This window comes from Gopherus evgoodei, chromosome 1 (assembly GCF_007399415.2).
Source record: "Gopherus evgoodei ecotype Sinaloan lineage chromosome 1, rGopEvg1_v1.p, whole genome shotgun sequence".
Taxonomy (NCBI): Eukaryota; Metazoa; Chordata; order Testudines; family Testudinidae; genus Gopherus; species Gopherus evgoodei.
The window spans coordinates 367,085,764-367,108,109 of NC_044322.1; the positions used below are offsets into that span (position 1 = coordinate 367,085,764).

General features: G+C 51.7%; 1 protein-coding gene across 1 annotated transcript in view; it reads left to right on the forward strand.

Moving 5' to 3' along the window:
• The first annotated feature begins 252 nt into the window (after window positions 1-252).
• SND1 (staphylococcal nuclease and tudor domain containing 1) overlaps window positions 253-22,346 on the forward strand; it is a 545,960-nt gene continuing 523,866 nt past the window's right edge. Inside the window, exon 1 of the mRNA XM_030538672.1 lies at window positions 253-348. Within this exon, the coding sequence (XP_030394532.1) occupies window positions 277-348 (72 nt within the window). The 5' untranslated portion in view covers window positions 253-276. The remainder of the gene's footprint in view (window positions 349-22,346) is intronic.

Below are 22,346 nucleotides of genomic sequence, written 5' to 3' on the forward strand. Positions count from 1 at the left end.
TGTGAATACAGTCTATCGGACCCATGTTGAGGCCCCGCGCGCTGATTGGTCTGGCAGAAAGGGGCAGGGCCGGACGGACGGGTCGCTGATTGGTCGGCTGAGGGAGTCCCGGGCTCAGCGCGCCTGCGCGGGGTGGCGGGAGGGATAAATATCGGCGGCGTTGAGCGCCCCTCCCCCCCACGTTACTGCCGGCTGAGTCGGCTGCGTCCGCTCTGTGCTCCCCTCACCTCAGCGCGTCCGGCCCGACCCGCTCGGCTCGGCTCGGCTCGGCTCGCCATGGCCTCCGCCGCCCCCGGCCAGAGCGGCTCCGCTGCGCCCCTCGCGCTGCAGCGCGGCATCGTCAAGATGGTGAGAGCCGGGACGGGGCCCCCGGGACCTTCCCGAGACCTGACCCGGCCCCCGCGATTCCCGCTCCCCCCCCCCGGGCCCCTCCCCCCCGCGATTCCCGCTCCCCCCCCGGGACCTGCCCCGGGCCCCCTCCCCCCCGCGATTCCCGCTCCCCACCCCCCCCGGGACCTGCCCCGGGCCCCTCCCCCCGCGATTCCCGCTCCCCACCCCCCCCGGGACCGGGGTCTCGTGGCCCCCTCCCCCCCCGGGACCTGCCCCGGGCCCCCTCCCCCCCGGGACCTGCCCCGGGCCCCTCCCCCCGCGATTCCCGCTCCCCCCCCCCGGGACCTGCCCCGGCCCTTCTCCCCCCCCCCGGTCTCTGTTGTACCCACTTGTCTGCATCTCCAGCTCCCTCAGTGCCACCTGCCCTCGCTGCCCCTCCGCCCGCTCCCCGGGTCCTGCCCGCTGCGCCCCGCTCCCTGCAGCTGCTCTGCGGGGCCGCCTTGGAGTTCACCCCTCCGCGCCCCTCTCTTCTCCTGAGCTGCGGCTGAGACCCCGGGTCCCTGGCGCTGCGGCTGACATTGATCCTCATTCCCTGACAGGCCTGGCCTCTGCTGACTGGGCTGTGCTGGGAGCGGGTGCTGGTCTGGCACGCTGCCCCCAGGGCTGGTCCCCAGCAACTTCTCGCGGGTGGAGGGGTCTAGTTGGGCCTGAAACTTGTCTGCTGCGGTGCCTTTCCTGCAGGCCAGGAGGCCTTCATATGTGGGAGGGGTTGGACATGTCCTGCAGTCTTGCAGGGGTTGGGGGCTGGGGCATGTCTCTGCCCTCCCACAAGGGCTGGAGACCTGCTCAGGGATTGCTCTTGTCATGTGGATGAACATGTGTTCATCCTGGGGCTGGGGAGGGCATGCCCTCTACCTGCAGGGAGGGGCCTGAACCAGAGGATTGGTGGCTATGTACTTTACCCTGAGGATTTGGCCGGCCCTTATGTCCAGGGCAGGCTTTCCATTGGCTTTGCAACATTTTCAGTAGCTGTATGAAAAACTTGCTCCTAAGTCAGTCTGGACGGAAACTGCTGGGGGTGAGCCCTGAAGAGGGTGTAGGGTGATGGGGGAGGAACATGGACACGGACATGTGCGGCTTGGTGTGGGGGTGTCTGCATTGTTTGGGGGGCTAAGAGGGTTAGGGAGGTAGGTGTGCAGTGTGTTTTCTATTTTAAAATCGATCTGTGTGCTGGTAAGGCTGGGGGAGACCTAGCTTTGGGTTGGTGTATTGCACACATCTCCATCTGTATTGGCCCATACAGTGTTGTTTACAGCAAGCCCTGCTCTGGAAGCTGCCACAAAGTCTAATCCTTTGCCATTGTCTGGACCGCTGGGAGCCCGTGGTGAGGCTAGGTTTTTCAGATGAGAACCTGGTTTGTGGGAGAGGAGCAGGCACAAGACATACAGCTCAGTTATTTGGGGGTGGGGGAATGAGGGGGTTGGTGGAAACTGAGACTTGTTTTTCTGGTTGGGCTGGGGTGTGTGTGGGGAGCTGGGGCTAGTGGGTTATTTCCATACAGGTCCTGTTAACAGTCAAGGTGCTAGCAACTGTCCTAAAGTTACTGTTACTAGCAGGTTAGGGGTCCATGCCCAATCCTGTGGAGGCAGGGAGTTTTACAGTGGTCATGCCTCACTCTCTCCTAGTTTGTCCTTATCACAAATTTAAATGTGTTCAGAAAAAAGAAGCCTGTTCAGGCTGGCCTGGGAAGCAGTGCTGGGTCTGGGCAGGTGATGCAAGGACTGCTAGTGCAGTTTCAGCTATAGTGCAGAACAGAATCTTAGTGGAATCTGGACATGGGCCCTGACCTGTGCCATGCTGTGCTCTGAAGGGAGCAGTCTTCTAGCCAAGGCAGCAGCGCAGGGAGGGGGGCGGGTCACATCTCTGCTTGCAGAGTGGTTCAGAAGTTGTTTTCCCCCCTCGGTCTTGCTACAAGAAGGGACCCTCATCTTGCTCACCACAGTTGATGTGGGCTTTTTTACCACCAGAGGGCTTAACCCACTGAATTGTCAGAGCTTTGAATGTGCCCTGTTGGGCTGAAACGGGAAAGGCTTGCTCCTTGTTTAGCTCTTTCAGGAGCTCCCCAGAGGGGCAGTACATAGTAGGTTAAAAAATGTTACTAGAGTTTTTAGCAGCTTTGAGTTGCTAGGCTGCTGCTAGAGATCCCAAGGAATGTGAGCATCAGACTTCCTGGTTCCTCTGCCAGAGCAAGTGCTGTCAGATTTAGGGTTGAGCCGAGGTCTGAGATTAGAGCTTTCTGTACTCCGTTTTGAGCTGAGATTTTTCAGGCTTAGTTTCTGCCCCAAGATGGACAGCTGCATAAGTTTTCACAAAAATCAGCTAAGTAGTTTGTGTGGGAAACAAACACATCCCTAATTTAAAAAGGGTATATGCAGTAACCATTGCACTGAGGCCTCTAGTCCTACTGTAATATACAGAGTATATGAAATATAGTTGGCAAACTGATAGGTGGTTGATGATAAGAGGTCAGTGAGGGGAGGGAGCGCTGTGCAAACAAAGTAAAAGATGCATCATTCCCAAACCGATGTGGATTAGGGGCAAGTTTGTATTAAGAACAGTTCTTTAGCTGTACTGAATCTCCCACAGATTAGGGATTCAGAAGTTTGAAGGTAGGGAGGGAGGCTACTGATGCTGTTACTTACTATCCCTGCTAGATTAGCAGGCAGAGGAAACACTCATCTTGTCTCCACCCCAAATAGAAGCATGTGCTTTTATTTCCCTCCAGCATTTCTTCCTCTTTGGATGTTTTGTCCCTTTCCTGTTATCTTCTGTTCCCTTCCCCCAAGATAAGGTGCTTGAGCAGGCTAAAGGAGGCTCTGCAGCAGTTTCTCTCTCAAGGCATGTGAGACTAAAACTCTAAATTTCACTCCGGGGCCTGGGCGCTGTTTGCAGGAAGTCGCTTAATGGAAATTGGAGGGCAGTGAATTTAGACCCAATAGACATAAATGCTACTTTATGTAGCATAATCATCCTTGTGGCATCCATGGCCTCAGGAGGTTATCGAGAGGAGTGCAGTGACTGGATAATGTTACGACCTAACAATTGTAGCTTTGCAACCTGTGATTAAAGGGAAAAGAAAGTGTCCTGCTTCAGGGTACAAACTGAATGTGTAGAGGAGTCAGGAAGGAACTCTACCATATGCAAAATGGTAGTTGGGTGTACTCAGGTTTTTGTTGTTGTGTGGAGTAGCAGACTTAAGTTACTGTTTGAGGTTGGTTCACGTCTAAAGTTAGGCTTGTAATCCATGGCTTGGCCTTCATTAAAAATACCTTGCTTTTTAGGAGTACTGAACAACTCTCTCTCATTGAAGTTAATGGGGACTGTAGGTGTCCTGTGTGTTGGAAATCAGGTAAGTTTTATTTAGGTCCCTTGATGCAGGTTTAAGTTCCCTAACTTTAGGTTTTCAGGTGTGAAAACTTTGGCCTGGACTCCTGAGCCAGTGCAGCAAATCCTATAAGCAAAGTTCTTTCACCTTTCTGTTTATATCAGGGCAGGACTCTGATTTGGGGGATGTTAACTGGTGTGTGCTGAGCACTTGTGAGAAGCTTGGTGCATTATTGAACCTTAAACGTGAAATGTCTCAGCTGTGTGAACAAGTCAATGTAGTTGTCAGAAGTACCAACCTTGTTTCTTCTGCCACTTCCTTTGGTGAGCAAGTGAGACTGGCATATTCTTTTTTAAAACAGACAGTGATGCAGAATAGCAGGGTCTGAGCATGAGCTACAGATGGTGTTTTATGGGAATTTGGCTTAATTTTCAGTTAGATTTAGTTTGCTAAACTGCTGTTTCTCAACTGAGTTGGAAGTTTTCTTCAAATTGCAATTATGCAAAGCATTTTCTGTAATGCTTGCTAAACAGCCTTTAGGGGAGTAAAAAATGTATATGTGTGTGTGTATATATCTATTTAGATGGATACGGTCCAGTGGTTAGAGTGCTAGTTTGGGCTGTGGGAAACCTGGGTTTGATATCTGCTTTGCTGCAGATTTCCTCTATGCCCCTGGGCAAGTCACTGAGGGTATGGCTACACTTGAAATTTCAAAGCGCTGCCGCGGCAGCGCTTTGGAGTGTGAGTGTAGTCAGAGCACCAGCGCTGGGAGAGAGCTCTCCCAGCGCTGCACGTAAACCACATCCCTTACGGGTGTAGCGTGCAGCGCTGGGAGCCGTGCTTCCAGTGCTGCAGCACTGATTACACTGAGGCTTTACAGCGATGTATCTTGCAGCGCTCAGGGGGGTGTTTTTTCACACCCCTGAGCGTGAAAGTTGCAGCGCTGGAAAGCGCCAGTGTAGCCATGGCCTTACTCTGTTCCATAGATGTCCAGTGGGGCTACTAGTATTGCTCTACTTCACAGGAGGGTGGAGGATAACTACATCAAAGATTGTAGTGCTCAGAGACTACAATGATGGGGGGTCAGATAAGTATTCCAGAGAGATTTCACCAGCATATCTTGCAGCCTTAGGCTTTTCTCTCTGGCTGATTCCTATTGTTCAGAACCTTTGCTTCAAGGAATTCATGTTTGAGCTGTGAACTTCACTTTGAGGAATAGAGAGAAATCTAGGAAGCACTTTTGGCATCTTATGCACTTATTTTATTGAAATTTTTCTCTTCTCTCCAAGTAACCCATGTTCCCTGATGTGAGGGTATAACTTTGTGATTTAGGAGCTGAGGGGTGAGACCCAGAGCTTCAAGCCACCTGGATGACTTTCACAACTGTGCACCCTGGAATGCATTGACAGCTTGTAAAATGGTAAACTGAGCTCCCCTGTGCTCCTGGCAGTGCACTGGGAATACACCTCTATCCTGATATAATATGAATTCGGATATAGTGTGGTAAAGCAGTGCTCTGGGGGGGTGGGTCTGTGCACTCTGGCGGATCAAAGCAAATTTGATATAATGTGGTTTCACCTATAACGCGATAAGATGTTTTGGCTCCTGAGGATAGCATTATATCGGAGTAGAGGTGTAGTAAAGTGAAGTCGTTGCAGGCTGTGCAAGGGCTGCCGAAGAATGGCACTGATTTGAAGCAAAGACAGTTAAGTTTTTCTCTCTTTGTCATTCTAAAAATCAGTGAATCACTTCCCTGTTCATGCTACAGTGTAAATCTGCTGCAGCGTCAAACTTTCTTGCAACGAAGGACTTCACATCTGGCAAATGCAGTCTAGATGTAAGAGTACATGGTGGCAATTGGGGAAGGATTGTTGCTTGAGCTGGTTAGATGTTTCCCTTGGTGATGAGCCCATACTTCATACCTCTGTAGTATCTTCCACCAGATACTCTCAAGGCACTTTACACACAGGCCTCATGACCCTCTGAGGTGCTGTGGATCTGTTTAAGGTTAGGGAGCAAGTGGGTGGAACTCGAAATAGACCCCAGGAGTCCTGAATCCAGCAGCTCTGGATGCTGCTGCCTCTGTGGGGGAGGACATTTCCTATGGGGCAAACTGTTGAGAAGAGTGAGAGCCAGGCCCTTGTGGGAGACAACTGCGGGTGAGGGTGGGGAGTTAAGTGTGTCCATCCTGAGGTGCTTTGATAGGGTGATGCTGTGTATTTTGTTCACCCACCCGTTGCCTTGCACCTTGCTCTACAAGTGGGAATGGTGTATACGGCAACATTTCCTGGGTAGCCTCTCCTTAAGAACAACAGCCGTACTGGGTCAGACCAATGGTCCATCTAGCCCAGTATCCTGTTTTCTGATAGTGGTCAATGCCAGGTGCTTCAGAGGGAATGAACAGAACTGGGCAATTATTGAATGATCCCTCCCCTGTTCAGTCCCAGCTTCTGACAATCAGAGGCTTAGGGACACTCAGAGCATGGGGTTGCATCCCTGACAATCTTGGTTAATGGGCCTTTCCTTTATGAATTTATCTAGTTTTTTGTGCACCCAGTTAGTTTGGGCCTTCACGACATTCTCTGGCCAAGAGTTCCACAGGTTGCCTGTGCGTTGTGTGAAGAAATACTTCCAATTATGTTTTCCAATATGCATTACTTTGCATTTATCAGCATTGAATATTGTCTGCCGGTTTATTGCCCAGTCATCCAGTTCTGTGAGATTGCTTTGGACTTAACTATCTTGAGTAGTTTTGTATATTCTGCAAATTTTGCCACCTCACTGTTTACCCCATTTTTGAATATGTTGAACAGCACTGGTCCCAGTATAGATCTTTCGGGAACCCCCTTATTTACTGCTCTCCATTCTGATAACTGACCATTTATTAGTGCCTGTTGTTTCCTATATTTTAACTGGTTACTGATCTGTGGGAGGACCTTCCTTCTTGTCCCATGACAGCTTACTTTGCTGAAGAGCCTTTGGTCAGGGACCCTGTCAATGCTTTTTGAAAGTCCAAGTATGGTATATCTACTTGGTCACCTTTGTTTGCATGTATGTTGACCCTCTCAAAGAATTCTAATAGATTTGATGAGACATGATTTTCCTTTGCAAAAGACATGTTAACTCTTCCACCAACTAATCATGTTCATCTGTGCCTGATAATTCTGTTCTTTGCTATAGTTTCAATCAGTTTGACCCTTACTAGCCTGTAATTGCCAAGATCACCACTGGAGCCTCTTTTTCAAATTGGCTTTACATTAGCTATTGTCCAGTCATCTGGTACAGAAGCTGATTTAAGCGATAGTTTCCATACTACAGTTAGTTTTGCAATTTCACATTTGAGTTCCTTCAGAACTTGGGTGGATCCCATCTGGTCCTGGTGACTTATTGCTGTTTAATTTATCAATTTGTTCCCAAATCACCTCTTGATGCCTCTGTTCCTCAGAGTCGTCACCTCCCTCTTTGAGACTGCAAGGATGATGGTGGGATGGGAATCCCTCTTGCGGCTGTTTCTAAGCCTTCCTGCTCTATTGGAATGGTAGTCATGCTCTTCTGTCCATGTAGCTGTCATGTGCATGCCCCCATTGAGTCACCTTCCTCTGACTTGACCCCTCCCTTCCTCTTTGTAATATCTGACCCTCCTCTTCGATAACTCCCTTTCTGATGGCCCATTTGACCGCAGGACTCTTCATTAGCTTTTAGTGCTGGATCAGCTCACCAGTCTCCTGCCTGGCCACAATCTCTTTGGCACCATTTCTCCTGCAGCCCTTGATCACTGCAGCCTGCTCTCTGGCTGCCTTGACTCCCTTTGGTTCATACAAACTTACCTGCCTGACCATATTACCCTGTTTGCTCCCCAGCAGTGAATTCCCTCCACGGGTCCCCTTTCCACCACATCACGCTTATTGTTCTTGCCTTCAAGGCCCTTCATGTTTCTGACTCTCCTTAGTGGACCACGTTTAATATTCTTATCCCTCCACTGCAGTGCCAGCCTTGTTGACTCCTCTGTCCACCTCTTCCATAGCAGTGTTTGTTTTCTGTGCCATCCACAGTGCATGGGACACCCTCTAGACCCACTATTGCTGTGAAGTTGGGAAGGGACAACAGGGGATGGATCAGTTGATAAATTGCTGTGTTCTGTTTACTCCCTCTGAAGCACCTGGCACTGGCCGCTGTCAGAAGAAAGAATACTGGGCTCAATGGACCATTGGTCGGACCCAGTGTGGCAGTTCTTAAGCTCTTACGAAATCTGCAAGAAATTACCCAGTGAGTAATTTCTAAGTAGGAGGGCAGTGGGGGGATAGCTGATGCAGTCCCCCAAAAGCAGAGCTACCAGCCTGTTGCTCTGTTTGTATGTGCTATACTCTCCCCCACCCTTCCTGTTTTTGATTTTCTCATTGTAGTGTCTTCAGGGTAGGGAGTGTGTGCTCTTTGTGTTAGAAAAATTCCTAGCATGTTGGCACTCCTACAGTGTAACAGAGTCCAGGATGGCATAGTCCTAGTGGAAACAACCCTTAGGATGGTGACTTGGGGCATTATTTCTCCACTAACGGTCACACTTCCCAACTCAGTGCCCTGCAGTTTTCTCTTTACAGATGTTCTGGCACCCCTCTTAATTTTGTTTTTGCACCTTTTAGGTGCATCTTCCTACTGATGTGGGGAAGCCTGTGACGGTTGGGGAGCTGAGAAATGGGCCTTCAAGCCCCTGCACAAAGAGGAAGAGAAGCTTAAATGTCTCAAACAAGGGCATTTTGCCCTAAGTGCACCACAGTGGCTGTTCCTTTTTGTGGCTTAGGTCCCCTGGCTCTTGCAGATGACTGGATAATTACGTATATGTTAAATGCAGTCCATGCTACAGTTGTAGGGCAAGTGGCAGCTCATTTTAATGTGTAGGAGTTGGTGGTTTATTCAAGCTCAGAGTAACTTGCGGTTGGTCATGGGCTGCAGCTACCAGCTGCACTAAGGTTTTGAAGCCCCATTGCTGTCTTTAACCATCAGGAATCCCAAACTTCCCTTGATGACAATGGAGCAAGCTTAATCGGAAGCGTTCTAGGCTGGAGATGGTTTGAGTGCTGCCCATGAGTCAGACCTGCATGTCCTGTCATCCAGTGCTCTCATTTCCATCCTGCTCGATCAAGTTGGATGATCACCTTCCCACCCCTGCAGTCTCTGTGGTCATGTGTCTGTGTGGTAGCTGAGGTGGGTTGCAGTTTCTGTTCCATTGTAGGCACGGAGTAGAATGGGCACTGGCAGCTATCTCCACACTGCCAGTCTCTTGGGTCCTGTAATCAGGTTTTTCACGCTGTTAGACCAGTTCTTAAATAGTAGCTGCTTAAAAGTAATTTCCTTCTGGAGAATTGTGTCCAGTTGAGACCCCAGGAGTTAGCATTGGAACTTCCCTCCCTGCTGTGCTGAAATGAGGGGAGATAGGCACTGTCCATCCTGCCATAGTTAATGGGCAGAAAGCTGGTTCTGTGGATGTCTGCTTGAAGAGGTGCAGTGGTACTGTGGTATTACCTGGGTAGGTGCAGACTCCCTTGGGGAAGGGTAAAGGAATTGGGGCTGGGGCATAGGAGGGCTGAAGTTGGCAGGATAGGAGGGAGAAGCCAGTGAAATAAGTAGATGGAAAGTGAATGAAACTGATCATATGAATCTTCCCTTGGGAGCCCTTCTCTCCCCCTCCCCCCTGTATATGGAAATAGCAAGTCTGAGAGCCCACAGTAGACAGCAACCCCCCTCTGCACACTGCTGGCTCAGATATTATGGTGGTGTGGGCCATGTGAGTACCTGGCTAGAGCATATTGTATGGGTCATGCTGGTGTAATTCAGCCTGCTAGCCAATTGCTTTAGGAGGAGGGAACAGGAGTCTCAGGAGAGAGACAGAGCTGTGAGAAGCTGCAGATGGGGCAGAATTAGCAGCTGTAGGTACAGCACTTAGCAAGCCCCATTCTGTGCAAGGGCTTGTTCACATCTTTGGAGCTGAACACTACAGATAATAGTGCAAGTACAAGCAAATAGAAGTTAGCTACTGAACCGAGTCAGAGAAGGCAGCAGCACTATTGCAGTGACGAGAACCTAGAAGATCAATGGAAAGGAGCAGATAGGTGAAGGGGCTCCCTCTTTTGCAGGCCTGGACTTGCGCAGACAGAGCCCCGGATGTCTCCTTCCAGCACTGGTGTCAAATCTTGAGGATGTAGTAGGTATTCCCAAGACAACTGAGGTAGTTGGGAGTCTGTTCCCCCAGTCACCCCAAGAGATTGGGGGACTATAGGTAGGGCTGCTGTCCTTCTCACTGTCTGAGTGAATGACGGTTCACAATTCCTTTGTTTGACGTGTTGGGATGATGGGCATGTAGCTTTATGCTTCCAAAGACTGATTGTACTGTAACCTGGCTCAGAGTTCTGACTTTGCAGGGCCCTATCCTTGAGACAATCTCCTTCTTTGAGCATCCTCTGGCCTCCAAATCCCTACTTAAAGCCACTGTTTCCAGGGCTGCTGCCTGGCCTACCTGTTTCATGCCCTCCTCTACTTGAGCTGTTCTGTGGTTTGCCTGCTTTGGTCTCTCTGATCCTAGCCTTTTAATGAGGGAGAATCTGGTCTTACTGTGTGAAACACCATGGAAATCACGGCATTCTTGTTTTGTTAATCGGGACAAACTGAGAAAATGAGTTTGAGGAGATGCTTCCTGAGAACCAATTCCTGAAGGAGGAAGGTGCTCACAGAGCAGCAGGTGGGCTAAAGCTATACAGGGGGCATGGGATACGCTCTGCCATGTATGTGGGGTGCCAAGAATGCACACGGTGCTGTGGTTGAATGAGGACTTTCAGAAGCTAATAGAGAGTGCAAAGACGTGTGTTTTAAGGGACTTAGCAAAGGTAATCTGAGAGACTGCAGGCAGGTTGATTGCAATGGCTGATCGAGAGCAGAGCATAAGGGAGCACTGCAGGGTAACATACCCTAGGAGCCCTAGATTTTTGAAGGAGACCTGCATGGGCTGCAAGGGGTGGCACGGGGAACGGGACTGAGTCGGAAGATAAAGCAGAAGTCTTGGTCTTTGTCCCTGTACTGTAGTGTACTGTGGATTTGGGGTCTGTGAATGTCAGGAATGGAGAGGCTTGAAAGTGAATGGGTATGGCCCAGTAATCAGCCTCGCCAAGGGAGAGGTGGCAGGTCAGCAATAAGGTTCCTTTGTGGGTGGAGCGCACAGGATTGAGAAGCTGGTCACCCCTGCGTTTTGTGAAGTGGGGAGGGGAAGCTTGAAGAGCACAGATCTCCGGCTAGTCCCTGTGTGAGCACGGTGAAGGTGCAGGATTGAAACACAAGGAAAAGCTCTAACTTCACACCCGCTCCCTGGCTTCTCCTTACACTTAGGGATGGCAGGGCCAGTCTGCGCAGGTGAGCAGTAGAAATCTGTGCTCACATCTGACTCAGGTTTGCTCTCCTGAGGCCTGGAAGACTAGTGGGGTCTCTGCCTTTTCCAACAATGTCCTTGAGAGCATTGCACTCATAGAAAGGCCCCAAACATGTATATCTAGCCTGTATGGGAGCCCCCACGTCACAGCCTTGGCAGAAGGGGGGAAGATGCTTCTCAAAGAGCACCCAGTCCTGTCCCGGCTTGGTGTATGGCAGATGTGCCCCCATGTGAGGAAAGTAGCAGTGCTAAGTGCCTATTAACATACATGATTTGGAGTGGAGGCTGGGCTCTGTGAAAGACAAGCTGACCCCTGAGGCAACATGGCATATTCCTTTCTTGGAACCACGGGTGCAGGTAGATCGTATCTTCTCGCTGCGCGGGTAATGAGAGCTGGATAGTTACACACACAAGGAGGCAGATGGATGGCTGCTGTGGGAATGACAACTAGGATGTCAGCTTTGTGCATTTTTTGTGGTGGGAATCTCAAACCCAATAAAAATGCACAGTAATAATGCTCAGCACGTCTCACCCAGTGATCGCAAAGCACTTTACAAAGGAGAGTCAGTGTTGTTCCCTTTGCAGATGGGGAAACTGAGCCTCAGAAGTGAAGTGTCTTATCCCAGGTAACAGAGAGAGTGTCCCAGCACAGCTGGGAATAGCACTCACATCCACCTGACTGCACGTCCACTGGACTGTGCTGTAAGGTCTGAGGCCTTTTTCTGCAGTAGACAGCAGCCATGAGCTAAGTAGCAGAGAGTCACACCCTCACATTCACTCTACATTTTATTAAAACAATGTACTGTCAGGCTGTTAAGGAGGTGCTGCTCTCCAAACAGCACCCACTGCCACCAGATAAAGAAACAGAGCTTAAGATGTTTAGAGAAAACTCTTGTTTGATGGCATTCTGTCTGGCAAGGAACCACATATCAACAGTTGTGGTTGTGAAATCCCCACTACTTTGTGGTGTCTTTATGGTCCCCATGTCTGTTTATCTGTAGGGTCTCTGGTTCTGTGATTAGTTATGAAACAGAAACAATCTTGCAAGATTTAATTCAGCTAAGGTGCTGGGGTCTGATTAGTTAAAGAATTATTTTGTAATGGGCTAGGATTGGTGAAAAATACTGTAGTTTACAATGATTGGTTATGGTACAGCTAAGCAGGACTCAAGTTTCACTATATAAACTACAGTCCAAAAAGAAGTTCTTTGGAACCAACTCGAAGGGACAGCCCCAAGATCAGAGCTGCCAGACCTCAACACCATGCCAACCACATGGTGCAGAATACTGGAGCCAAGGACAACCTAATCCTGACTGGCCACCAAGAAAAGCTTGTCTGCCTTATGGGGAGTGGTGCACATTGTATGCTTACTTAGCATGTATATTCTGTTTTGGTAACTGTTGATAAGTAGAGGCTAAGGGTATTACTGTGTATGGCTCTTTCACTGGTAAAAGGCCCCACAAACCCGCAGAAGATTATGTCCTAAGCCGTAAGAACTGGGTAAGAGTGTAGGTGCCTTTTGCCTAGAGCCCTAAGAACTAGGAAAGGATTGGATAATTTAGGCACCCCTGTTCCTAGGATCTCAAGGTGTAACCCAGTTAAAGTTGGGATGCCCTAGAGTGTGCGGATAACAATGCTTTCTTGAGAAAATGACCTGCTCTTAGGGCAACCCCAGTGCTTGCAGAGCATCTTGCTGAGTTGGATGGAGACAGGCTGTCCTACCTTGTATTGGAAGCTGCTTTCTTTTTTTAAAGAGTAAAACCGTAGCACTTCTAGCTGCAGTGAAAACTTTATGAATGTGACTGGAGTGTAACTGATGATGCCCACAGCCTGAAACTGCTAGGCCTGAGCTGCCCCTTTTACCTTGATTGGTAACTCAGAAGCCTAACAATGTGAATCAAAGCATGAGGAACGTGAGAGGTGACTAGGCTAGCTTGCTGCATTGCTGTGATCCCTCGCTTTAATGAGTTGGCATCTTGTTCTGAACTGCAGGGGTATTTTCTGACTTTTCTCTCTTGCTTCTCTTTTACCATATTGTCTTGCTGCCTGAAAACTCCTGTTCCCTGAACCTCTGGAAGGAACTCTATTGAATTCAGTCACATTCCATCTTAGGGTACGTCCACACTACAGCTTAAAATTGATATTAATAAAATCGATTTTACGCGTCCACACTAGGGCACATTACTTCGGTGGTGTGCGTCCATGGTCCCAGGCTACCATCGATTTCCGGAGCGGTGCACTCTGGGTAGCTCAGTAAAAGAATGGGACCAATAACTTCGATTTCCGTCCACACTAACCCTAAATCGATTTAGTAATATCGATTTTAGGGTTACTCCTTTCGTTTAGCTGGAGTACAGAAATCGATTTTAAGACCCCTTAAAATCGATTTTAAGTGCCTTGTAGTGTGGACGGTTACAGCGTTAAATCGATTTAACGCTGTTTAAATCGATTTAACGCTGTAGTGTGGACCTGGCCTTAGTCTGAGCCTGCATGTCACCTTTGGGCTTTCTCCCCTCTGCCACAGCCCCTTGAGTCTTGATGGGTGTCTCTTGCAATCATTCCCTGTGGCTTTCTCTCTAGGGAACTGCCTGGGGTGGCGAGGGCTGGTGTCCAGGGCAGGTCTTCCCCTGAGGTGAGGGTCGTGGGGGCTGAGCTCACTGTGAGGGAATTGCCTTAGCTCATGTTGATGAGCTGCCATCTCTAACACTTCTCAACATCCCAGATGAGTTCCTCAGGGGTCACCTTCCCTGTTAGTGGCTGTTGGAGGTCAGCTGTCTCAAGTCAGTACGAGTAGACACAGATTCCTGGTATGTCTGGGAGGTGGGGGATGTGGTTGGATCTTTACTGTGTGCCCAGACACTGTCTGGTGTAGAGCTGGAAGGAACCTGGGTTTAGTCCAGCCCCCAGTGGTGAAGCTGTAACCTGACCTGAGTAATTACCCTCATGGAGTTGCACTGTCTGCTACTAGTCTCCTGTGTACTCTGCATCTTGCACAGTGTTGCTTGAGGCTCGCTTCATAGCTCAAATATAACGATTCATCGCTGATTAGATAGGATTGATGGTTGGTTTCTTTTTCCTGTTGCCTTTTTGCATAAATGACAGGTGATACAGCTGGAAACAGCCTGCTGATTCATCTTGGGCCCTTACAAAATCTCTTGCATGTTTGCTAAGTCGAGGTGACTTGCTAAAGACAAGTCAGCTGTTCCATCTTGGAATACTTGGTTTGAACTGAGGATTCTTGGTTCCTAGCATGGATTCCACCTAGGGAAGGGCAAGCACGTTTGCTGAGTGGTCTTTTCAGGACTTTGCTCCTGTTCTGCTCAGTAATTCCAGTACTGTGTCCTGGATGTTGCAATCCACTTGAAAATGGCTGAGTTCCAGCTGCTCTTTCAATCCGGTGCTGAAAGAGAAGCCAAATGGCCAAGGTGGTATACTTGCTTTCTTGCCGAAAAAATAGTCAGTTCTAACAGGTCCAAGCATGTAGTATGTGATGCGTTTCAGCAACTTCTAGCCACCTTGTCAGGTTTCGCTTTTTGCTATGTGCAGACATGAACAGTCAGGGCAAACAGACTACTAATGTCTAGCAACAGGTTAAGTGGCACTTCCCCCTGGGAGAGGCCATCTGGGATCTTGAAAACAATTAAATGCAAATTCTGGCTAGCCTTCTGGTGCTGAACTCACTAAATGTGTGAAATCAGCAACTTGGGGCAGGAACGTAATTTGTCTTTAAAGTTCTGTGCATAGGAATATATAGAAAAGCTATAGGAATGATGGTAGTTAGTTTGCACCTCAGATGAGACCCTCATTTTGAGCCAGATTGTGGGTGGCTACAGCTGCTGTGTAAATGTTTCAGAGGGGTAGCTGTGTTCATCTGTATCAGCAAAAACAAGGAGTCCTCCTTGTGGCACCTTAGAGACTGACTAACATTGATTTGGGTATAAGCTTTCGTGGGCTAAAACCCACTTCATCTGATTATGCCCAGATAAATTTGTTAGTCTCTAAGGTGCTACAAGGACTCCTGGTTGTTTTTATGTAAACATGGAACGCCTGGTGACTGGAGATACCTCTGCCTTCCCATGATGTCAGTTTGTAAATGCACCATTTGACTTGTTTTACAATGTGGGTTTCCTCTGCCTCTTTGCTAGCTTCCCCTCCCTTCTACATATGCCCCTTTGTGCCCATATCTTGCTTTCATGGCTTTCTTTCCCATCATGCTCTTGGCAGTCTGAGCCTGCTGAACGTTTTAGCTGAGGGGTGGCCAACCTGTGGCTCTGGAGCCACATGCGGCTCTTCAGAAGTTTAATGTGTGGCTGGAGCTACAGATGCCAACTTTCCAGTGTGCTGGGGGTGCTCACTGCTCAACCCCTGGCTGTGCAACCAGCCCTTCCCACCCCTCCCCTGAGCCTGCCATGCCCTTGCTCCTCCCTCTCCCTCCAGAGGCTCCTGCATGCCATGAAACAGCTGATTGTGGGGAGGACGCTGATTGGAGGGGCTGCTGGTGGGCTGAAGGCACTGGGAGCTGGGGAGCTACTGACTTATTACTGTGGCTCTTTGGCAATGTACATTGGTAAATTCTGGCTCCTTCTCAGGCTCAGGTTGGCCACCCCTGTTTTAGCTCTTTGCCTGGCTGATAGTTGACCTTGTGCCTGGGTTATAAAGTCAGACGCATGAGTGCTGAGTGTAAGGGTGACTAGCGGGTGTGGGACAGTGGTATGGATTTTATTGCATGCTGTGTGAAAAGACAAACCTTGCTATCTCCAGTGCTGGTGAAAAGAGTTAAACTGCTGCCCTAGCAGAGGCTGTGTAGTCTGAACTGTCAGGTCCAATTTGCCCCAGTCCCGTAAAATCTCTGGGTGAGGTCCCCAGCTGTAATGAAGGAATGCCCAGGGTGGGATCAAAGGCTCACTTTGTGCTGCACTGATCCTGGGCCAGTCTCTAGTGTAAGTTAGAGGAGCCTAAAAGTTAAGTTGATAGCAGCTGCTGACAATTCCAAGGGACCAGTATCACAGCAAGGGGAGTCTGGTGGCACCTATGCTGGCAGCTGGAGGTGCTCTTCTGGCTGCCCTTCGATTGTGCTGGAGTGACCCTCCTATGACCAGATATGCCAGTTTTTGGGGAGCTGGGCTATCTGGGCCTCTTACTGAAATCCCCCAGAACCATCAGATTCAAGGCTTCACCTGCGAACAGCAGCTGCCTCTTCCCCTCATTAGAGAACCCTAATAATTTTCCAGAACACTTGGGGGGTGTTGGTAATTGGATAGAACAGTTAACAGCATCTGACTTTCCTTGTGCCCTGTAAATTAAAGATTAAAGGTAATTACAACTATGAAACCTCAGAGTCCTTAATTGTTGAGCACTGAGGTCTTTGTAACAGGATTGATCTGTATGTATAATTTACTTTCAGGCTTAAAGTGAAACTCAATTTCCAGTAGTTTGTAGTGTGAATTTATTTCATTTATATGATCTACTGTATGACAAATAACCAATCGCATGTAGCGATGCCTGGTGCCATGTGCAATACAAATGATCTCCAGGTAGGAATGTTTGGGACCAGTTATCTGGTGTGTACCATCTATCTGCTGTTCAGCTGGGCACAGTGATATGCTCCTGAACACAGGAGGCAGCATTCTCGAGTGCAGAGAAACTTGCCACACTTTCCCTGGTACCTTGTGTATAATGTTAAAAGCTGAACCGAGCCCTCAGTCAGAGTGGAATGAGGATTCAGTTCCCAGTGTGATGCAGTAGGGACTGTCTGTGTGGGGAGTGGGAGAGCAGGGGAGGACTTTAGGGGATGGACGATGCCAGGGCCTGTAACCTGAGCTAGGTAAGGGAGGGGAAAGGTCAACACCTTTGCCCGGGAAGGGGAACAAAGGAAGGGAGTGGCAGGAGGGAAGCAGTTTGAGTTTGGGCTTGGGGCTGTGTGGGCGGAATTCAGGGTATCCTAGCTAGGATCCAAGCACCCTGAAAGCCCAGAAGGACTCGGTGGAGGGGTCCTGACGGTGCCTGCAAGCTCTGCTGTAACCGGTGTTCCTGTTGTCCAATAAACCTTCTGTTTTACTGGCTGGCCGAGAGTCACTGTGGGTCCCAGGAAGAGGGGTGCAGGGCCGGACTCCCCCACCCTCCGTGACAACTGGTGGCAGCGGCGGGAGATACTGCACCCCGTGGACGGCGCTTCCTGCAGTAAGTGACTGGGGAGCAGTAAAACGAAGGGGTGATTAACCCCTGGGAGTGTGTGCCCAGCGAGAAGGACTTTGCAGTAACAGGGTCCCCCGGGGGATTGCAGCGAGCAGTCCCAGGGGCGGAGGAGTCTGCAGCTTGACCCTGGCAGAGAGGTGGTGACCTCAAGAAGGGCTGGTGCACTAGGGGTCCCCCTGGAAACCGTGGGGAGCGGCGAGCACCCTGGCCTGTGAGTGGCCAGCAGGAAGATATATGCCAAGCGGCGCAAGTGCGACCTGGTGGAGCTGTGCAAGCAGAGGGGGCTGCACCCAGGGAGGCTCAGGAAGGACCAGCTGATTGCCCAGCTGGAGGAGGGAGACCGCATGAATGAACGGAGCCCTGTCTCTGAGGGAAGCAGCCGAGCAGATGCAGCGCAGGCACCAGTGTCTGTCCCCACTGGGAGTGGTCAGCCGGCGGACGAGGGCTTCCCGAGACCCCCCCTTCCTAGGCCTAGGGGAAGGGCGAGGAGGAGCCCAGTGTATACCGAGGGCACCGTGACACCCCCGGCCAGCAGGGGAGCCTCCTGGCTAAGCTCACCCCCCAGCAGGGGATCCTCCCGGCAACGCTCGGCATCCGTGGAGCGGAGGCGGCTGGAATATGAAAGGGAGCTGAGATGGGAAGAGCTCGAGTTAAAGAGGCGAGAGCTGGAGGAGAAGGCGAAACAGCGTGAACATGAGGAGAACCAGCGTAAACATGAGGAGAACCAGCGCCAGCGTGAGTGGGAGGAGAAGGAGAAACAGCGTAAACATGAGCTGGAGCTGGCCCGGCTGGCGAGCAGTGGGGCCCTGGCTGCGGTGAGTGAGGGGGGACCCAAGCCTACAAAGAGCTTTGATAAGCACTTGCTGCCCCGGCGTTAGGAGGGGGAGGACATAGATACCTTCCTGACGGCCTTTGAGAATGCCTGCAAGCTGCACAGGGTTGACCCTGCAGACAGGATCGCAGTTCTCACCCCCTTACTGGACTCCACAGCCGTGGAGGTGTACAGCCGACTGAAAGGGGCGGAGGCAGGGGACTACGAACTGTTCAAACAGGCCCTGCTCCGCGAGTTTGGGCTGACTCCTGAGATTTATCGGAAAAAGTTCCGGAGCCAGCGTAAAACCCATGAGGTCACATACCTACAAGTGGTCAACCGGGCGCAGGGGTATGCCCGCAAGTGGACAGCTGGGGCCCAAACTAAAGAGGACCTGCTTGACCTATTCATACTGGAGCACCTGTACGAGCAGTGCCCGTCTGACCTGAGGCTGTGGTTGATGGACCAGAAGCCGGAGAACCCGCAGCATGCAGGCCAGCTGGCCGACCAATTTGTGGACAGTCGGGCAGGGGATGGCAGGGAGCAGTCTCGAAGGAGCAGGCCTGCCTCAACGCAGAGAGAGAGTCATCATGGGACCTCCCAAAGGGGGCCTATGGAGAACCCCCCCAAAAGGGGAACATCCAGCGGCAGGTCCCTCCGACCCACTCAAGGGGACCCACAAGACATGGGCTGCTATCGCTGTGGCCAACGAGGTCACATACGGGCCCAGTGCCCCAAGCTCAGGGACAGACCAAGCAGACCCAACCCACAGAGGGTGGACTGGGTAAAAACCCAATCGAAGGAGGGGCTACATTCCCAGGAAACGGGGGTTGGCAACATACCACCTGTGGATGCTCCAGGTTCTGGGTTTTTGGTTTACTGGGTGGGCGCGGGGCTGCCCCTCCGGAAAGAGTGCATTGTTTCCCTGGAAGTGGATGGGAGGAAGGTCACTGGGTACTGGGACACGGGCGCAGAGGTGACGCTGGCCTGGCCCGAGGTGGTGGCCTCAGATCGGATGGTGCCCGACACCTACCTGACCCTGATGGGCGTGGGCGGGACCCCATTCAAGGTACCTGTGGCAAGGGTACACCTGAAATGGGGGGCCAAGGAGGGCCCCAAGGATGTGGGGGTACACCAATATTTGCCCACTGACGTGTTAATGGGAGGGGACCTTGAGGACTGGCCTAGTAACACCCAGAGTGCCCTGGTCGTGACTCGTAGTCAGAGTCGGCAAATGACACTGCTCCCCGACAACGGGGAAGGTACTCGACCTGAGGTGCAGGACCCTAACTCAGGGAGCGGGGAACACCCAGGGGCACGGTGCAGAGAGGCTGTGGCCTCAGACCCAGCCAGCGAGAGAGAGCCGGTCCCCATTCCTGTCCCAGCTGCTGAGTTCCAGGCCGACTTGCAGAAAGATCCCTCCTTGCGGAAGCACCGGGACCGGGCTGACCTTAGTGCGGTACAGACCATGAGGAGAGGTTGCAAGGAGAGGTTCCTGTGGGAGAAGGGGTTCCTGTCCCGAGAATGGGCTCCCCCAGGGGAAGTAGAGTCATGGGGGATCAGGAGGCAGCTGGTGGTTCCCCAGAAGTTTCGTCACAAGCTGTTGTACCTGGCCCATGACATCCCTCTCGCAGGGCACCAGGGAATCCGGCACACCAGGCAGAGGCTGCTACAGAACTTTTACTGGCCTGGGGTCTTTACCCATGTCCGACAGTACTGCCAATCCTGTGACCCCTGCCAGAGGGTGGGGAAGGCCCGGGACAAGGGGAAAGCGGCTTTGAGGCCTTTACCCATCATAGAAGAACCTTTCCAGAAGGTGGCCATGGACATAGTGGGACCCCTCAGCAAGACGACCCGGTCAGGGGAGAAATACATCCTGGTGGTGGTGGATTTTGCCACTCGCTACCCTGAGGCGGTGGCCTTGTCCTCTATCGAAGCCGACACAGTGGCAGATGCGCTGCTGACAATTTTCAGCCGGGTGGGGTTCCCCAAGGAGGTCTTAACGGACCAGGGGTCCAACTTCATGTCGGCCCTGCTCCGGTCCTTATGGCAGAAATGTGGGGTCCAGCACACTGGGCCTCAGCGTATCACCCCCAGTCCAACGGGCTGGTAGAAAGGTTCAACGGGACGCTGAAGAGGATGCTAAAAACATTTATGAACCAGCATCCGCAAGATTGGGACAAGTACTTACCTCACCTGCTGTTCGCGTACAGGGAGGTACCCCAGGAATCTACCGGGTTTTCACCTTTCGAACTGTTGTATGGAAGGCGGGTAAGGGGGCCCCTAGACCTGATGAGGGACGAATGGGAGGGGAAGGCCTCTCCCGAGGGAGAGTCAGTGGTGGAGTATGTCCTGACCTTCCGGGAAAGACTGGCCGAGCTCATGGGCCTGGCCAGGGAGAATCTGGCCCGAGCCCAGAGGAGGCAGAAGGTCTGGTATGACCGCACGGCACGGGCCCGTGCCTTCGCCCCCGGAGATCAGGTGATGGTTCTTATCCCCGTGAGGAGAAACAAACTCCAGGCCGTCTGGGAAGGGCCCTTCAAGGTTATCAAGCAACTGAATGAGGTAAACTATGTGGTGGAGCTGTCAAACCGGGCACATCACCGTCGGGTGTACCATGTGAACATGATGAAACCATACTATGACAGGGGGAATGTGGTGTTGGCCGTGTGTGGACATTGGGAGGGGCAGGGAGATGACCCCTTAGTGGATCTGTTCCCTGAGACAAAAGCTGGTTCCCCCCTGGAGGCGATTCCCCTCTCTGAGCAACTGACCCCGGGCCAGCACGCTGAGATCAGAGGGGTGCTGCATCTGTACCGACAGCTGTTTTCCAACCAGCCTGGACGCACTAATTTGACTGTCCACAGGGTGGAGACCGGGTCACATCCCCCTATAAGATGCTCCCCTTTTCGGGTCACTGGTAAAACTGCCCAGGACCTAGAAAGAGAGGTCAGGGACATGCTGGCTTTGGGGGTGATCCAGCCGTCTTCCAGCCCTTGGGCCTCGCCAGTGGTGCTAGTCCCCAAGAAGGATGGGTCAATCCGGTTCTGTGTGGACTATCGAAAGCTCAATGCCATCACCGTACCTGATGCCTACCCTATGCCCAGGCCTGACGAGCTCCTAGACAAGCTGGGAGGTGCTCGGTACCTCACCACTATGGATCTTACCAAAGGCTACTGGCAAGTGCCGCTGGACGCAGATGCCAGGCTGAAATCGGCCTTTATCACCCCTCTGGGGCTCTATGAGTTTCTGACCCTGCCGTTCGGCCTCAAGGGAGCGCCGGCCACCTTCCAGCGCCTGGTGGATCAGCTACTGAGGGGGATGGAGAGTTTTGCCATGGCGTATATTGACGACATCTGCGTCTTCAGCCAGACCTGGGAGGACCACATGTCCCAGGTTAAACAAGTCCTAGACCGACTCCGAAAGGCTGGGTTAACAGTAAAGGCTGAGAAGTGCAAGGTGGGGGTGGCTGAAGTATCTTACCTGGGCCATCGGGTGGGGAGCGGCTGCCTGAAGCCGGAACCAGCCAAGGTGGAGGTGATCAGAGACTGGCCTGCTCCCCAAACCAAAAAGCAGGTCCAGGCCTTTATTGGGATGGCGGGGTACTATCGAAGGTTCGTGCTCCACTTTAGTGCCATAGCCGGCCCCATCACTGAACTGTGCAAAAAGGGGAAGCCAGACAAGGTGATCTGGACTGAGCAGTGCCAGGAGGCTTTCCGGGTGCTGAAGGAGGCTCTGGTTAGTGGCCCAGTTCTGGCAAACCCAGATTTTGACAAACCCTTTATGGTGTTCACTGATGCCTCAGACACGGGACTGGGGGCAGTGTTAATGCAGGAGGATGAAAAGTGGGAGAGACACCCCATCGTGTACCTGAGTAAGAAGCTGCTACCCCGGGAACAAAGCTACGCAGCCATCGAGAAGGAATGCCTGGCCATGGTGTGGGCCCTTAAGAAGCTAGAGCCATATCTCTTTGGGCGACACTTCACCGTGTACACCGACCACTCTCCCCCGACCTGGCTGCACCAGATGAAAGGAGCCAACGCCAAGCTCCTGAGGTGGAGCCTGCTCCTGCAGGACTATGACATGGACGTGGTCCATGTGAAGGGAAGTGCCAACCTGAAGCGGATGCGTTGTCCCGGAGAGGGGACCCTGAACTTCCCCAGGTCACTGGGCAGAGTGACCCCGCTCAGTTCAGTCTCGAAGGGGGGAGAGAT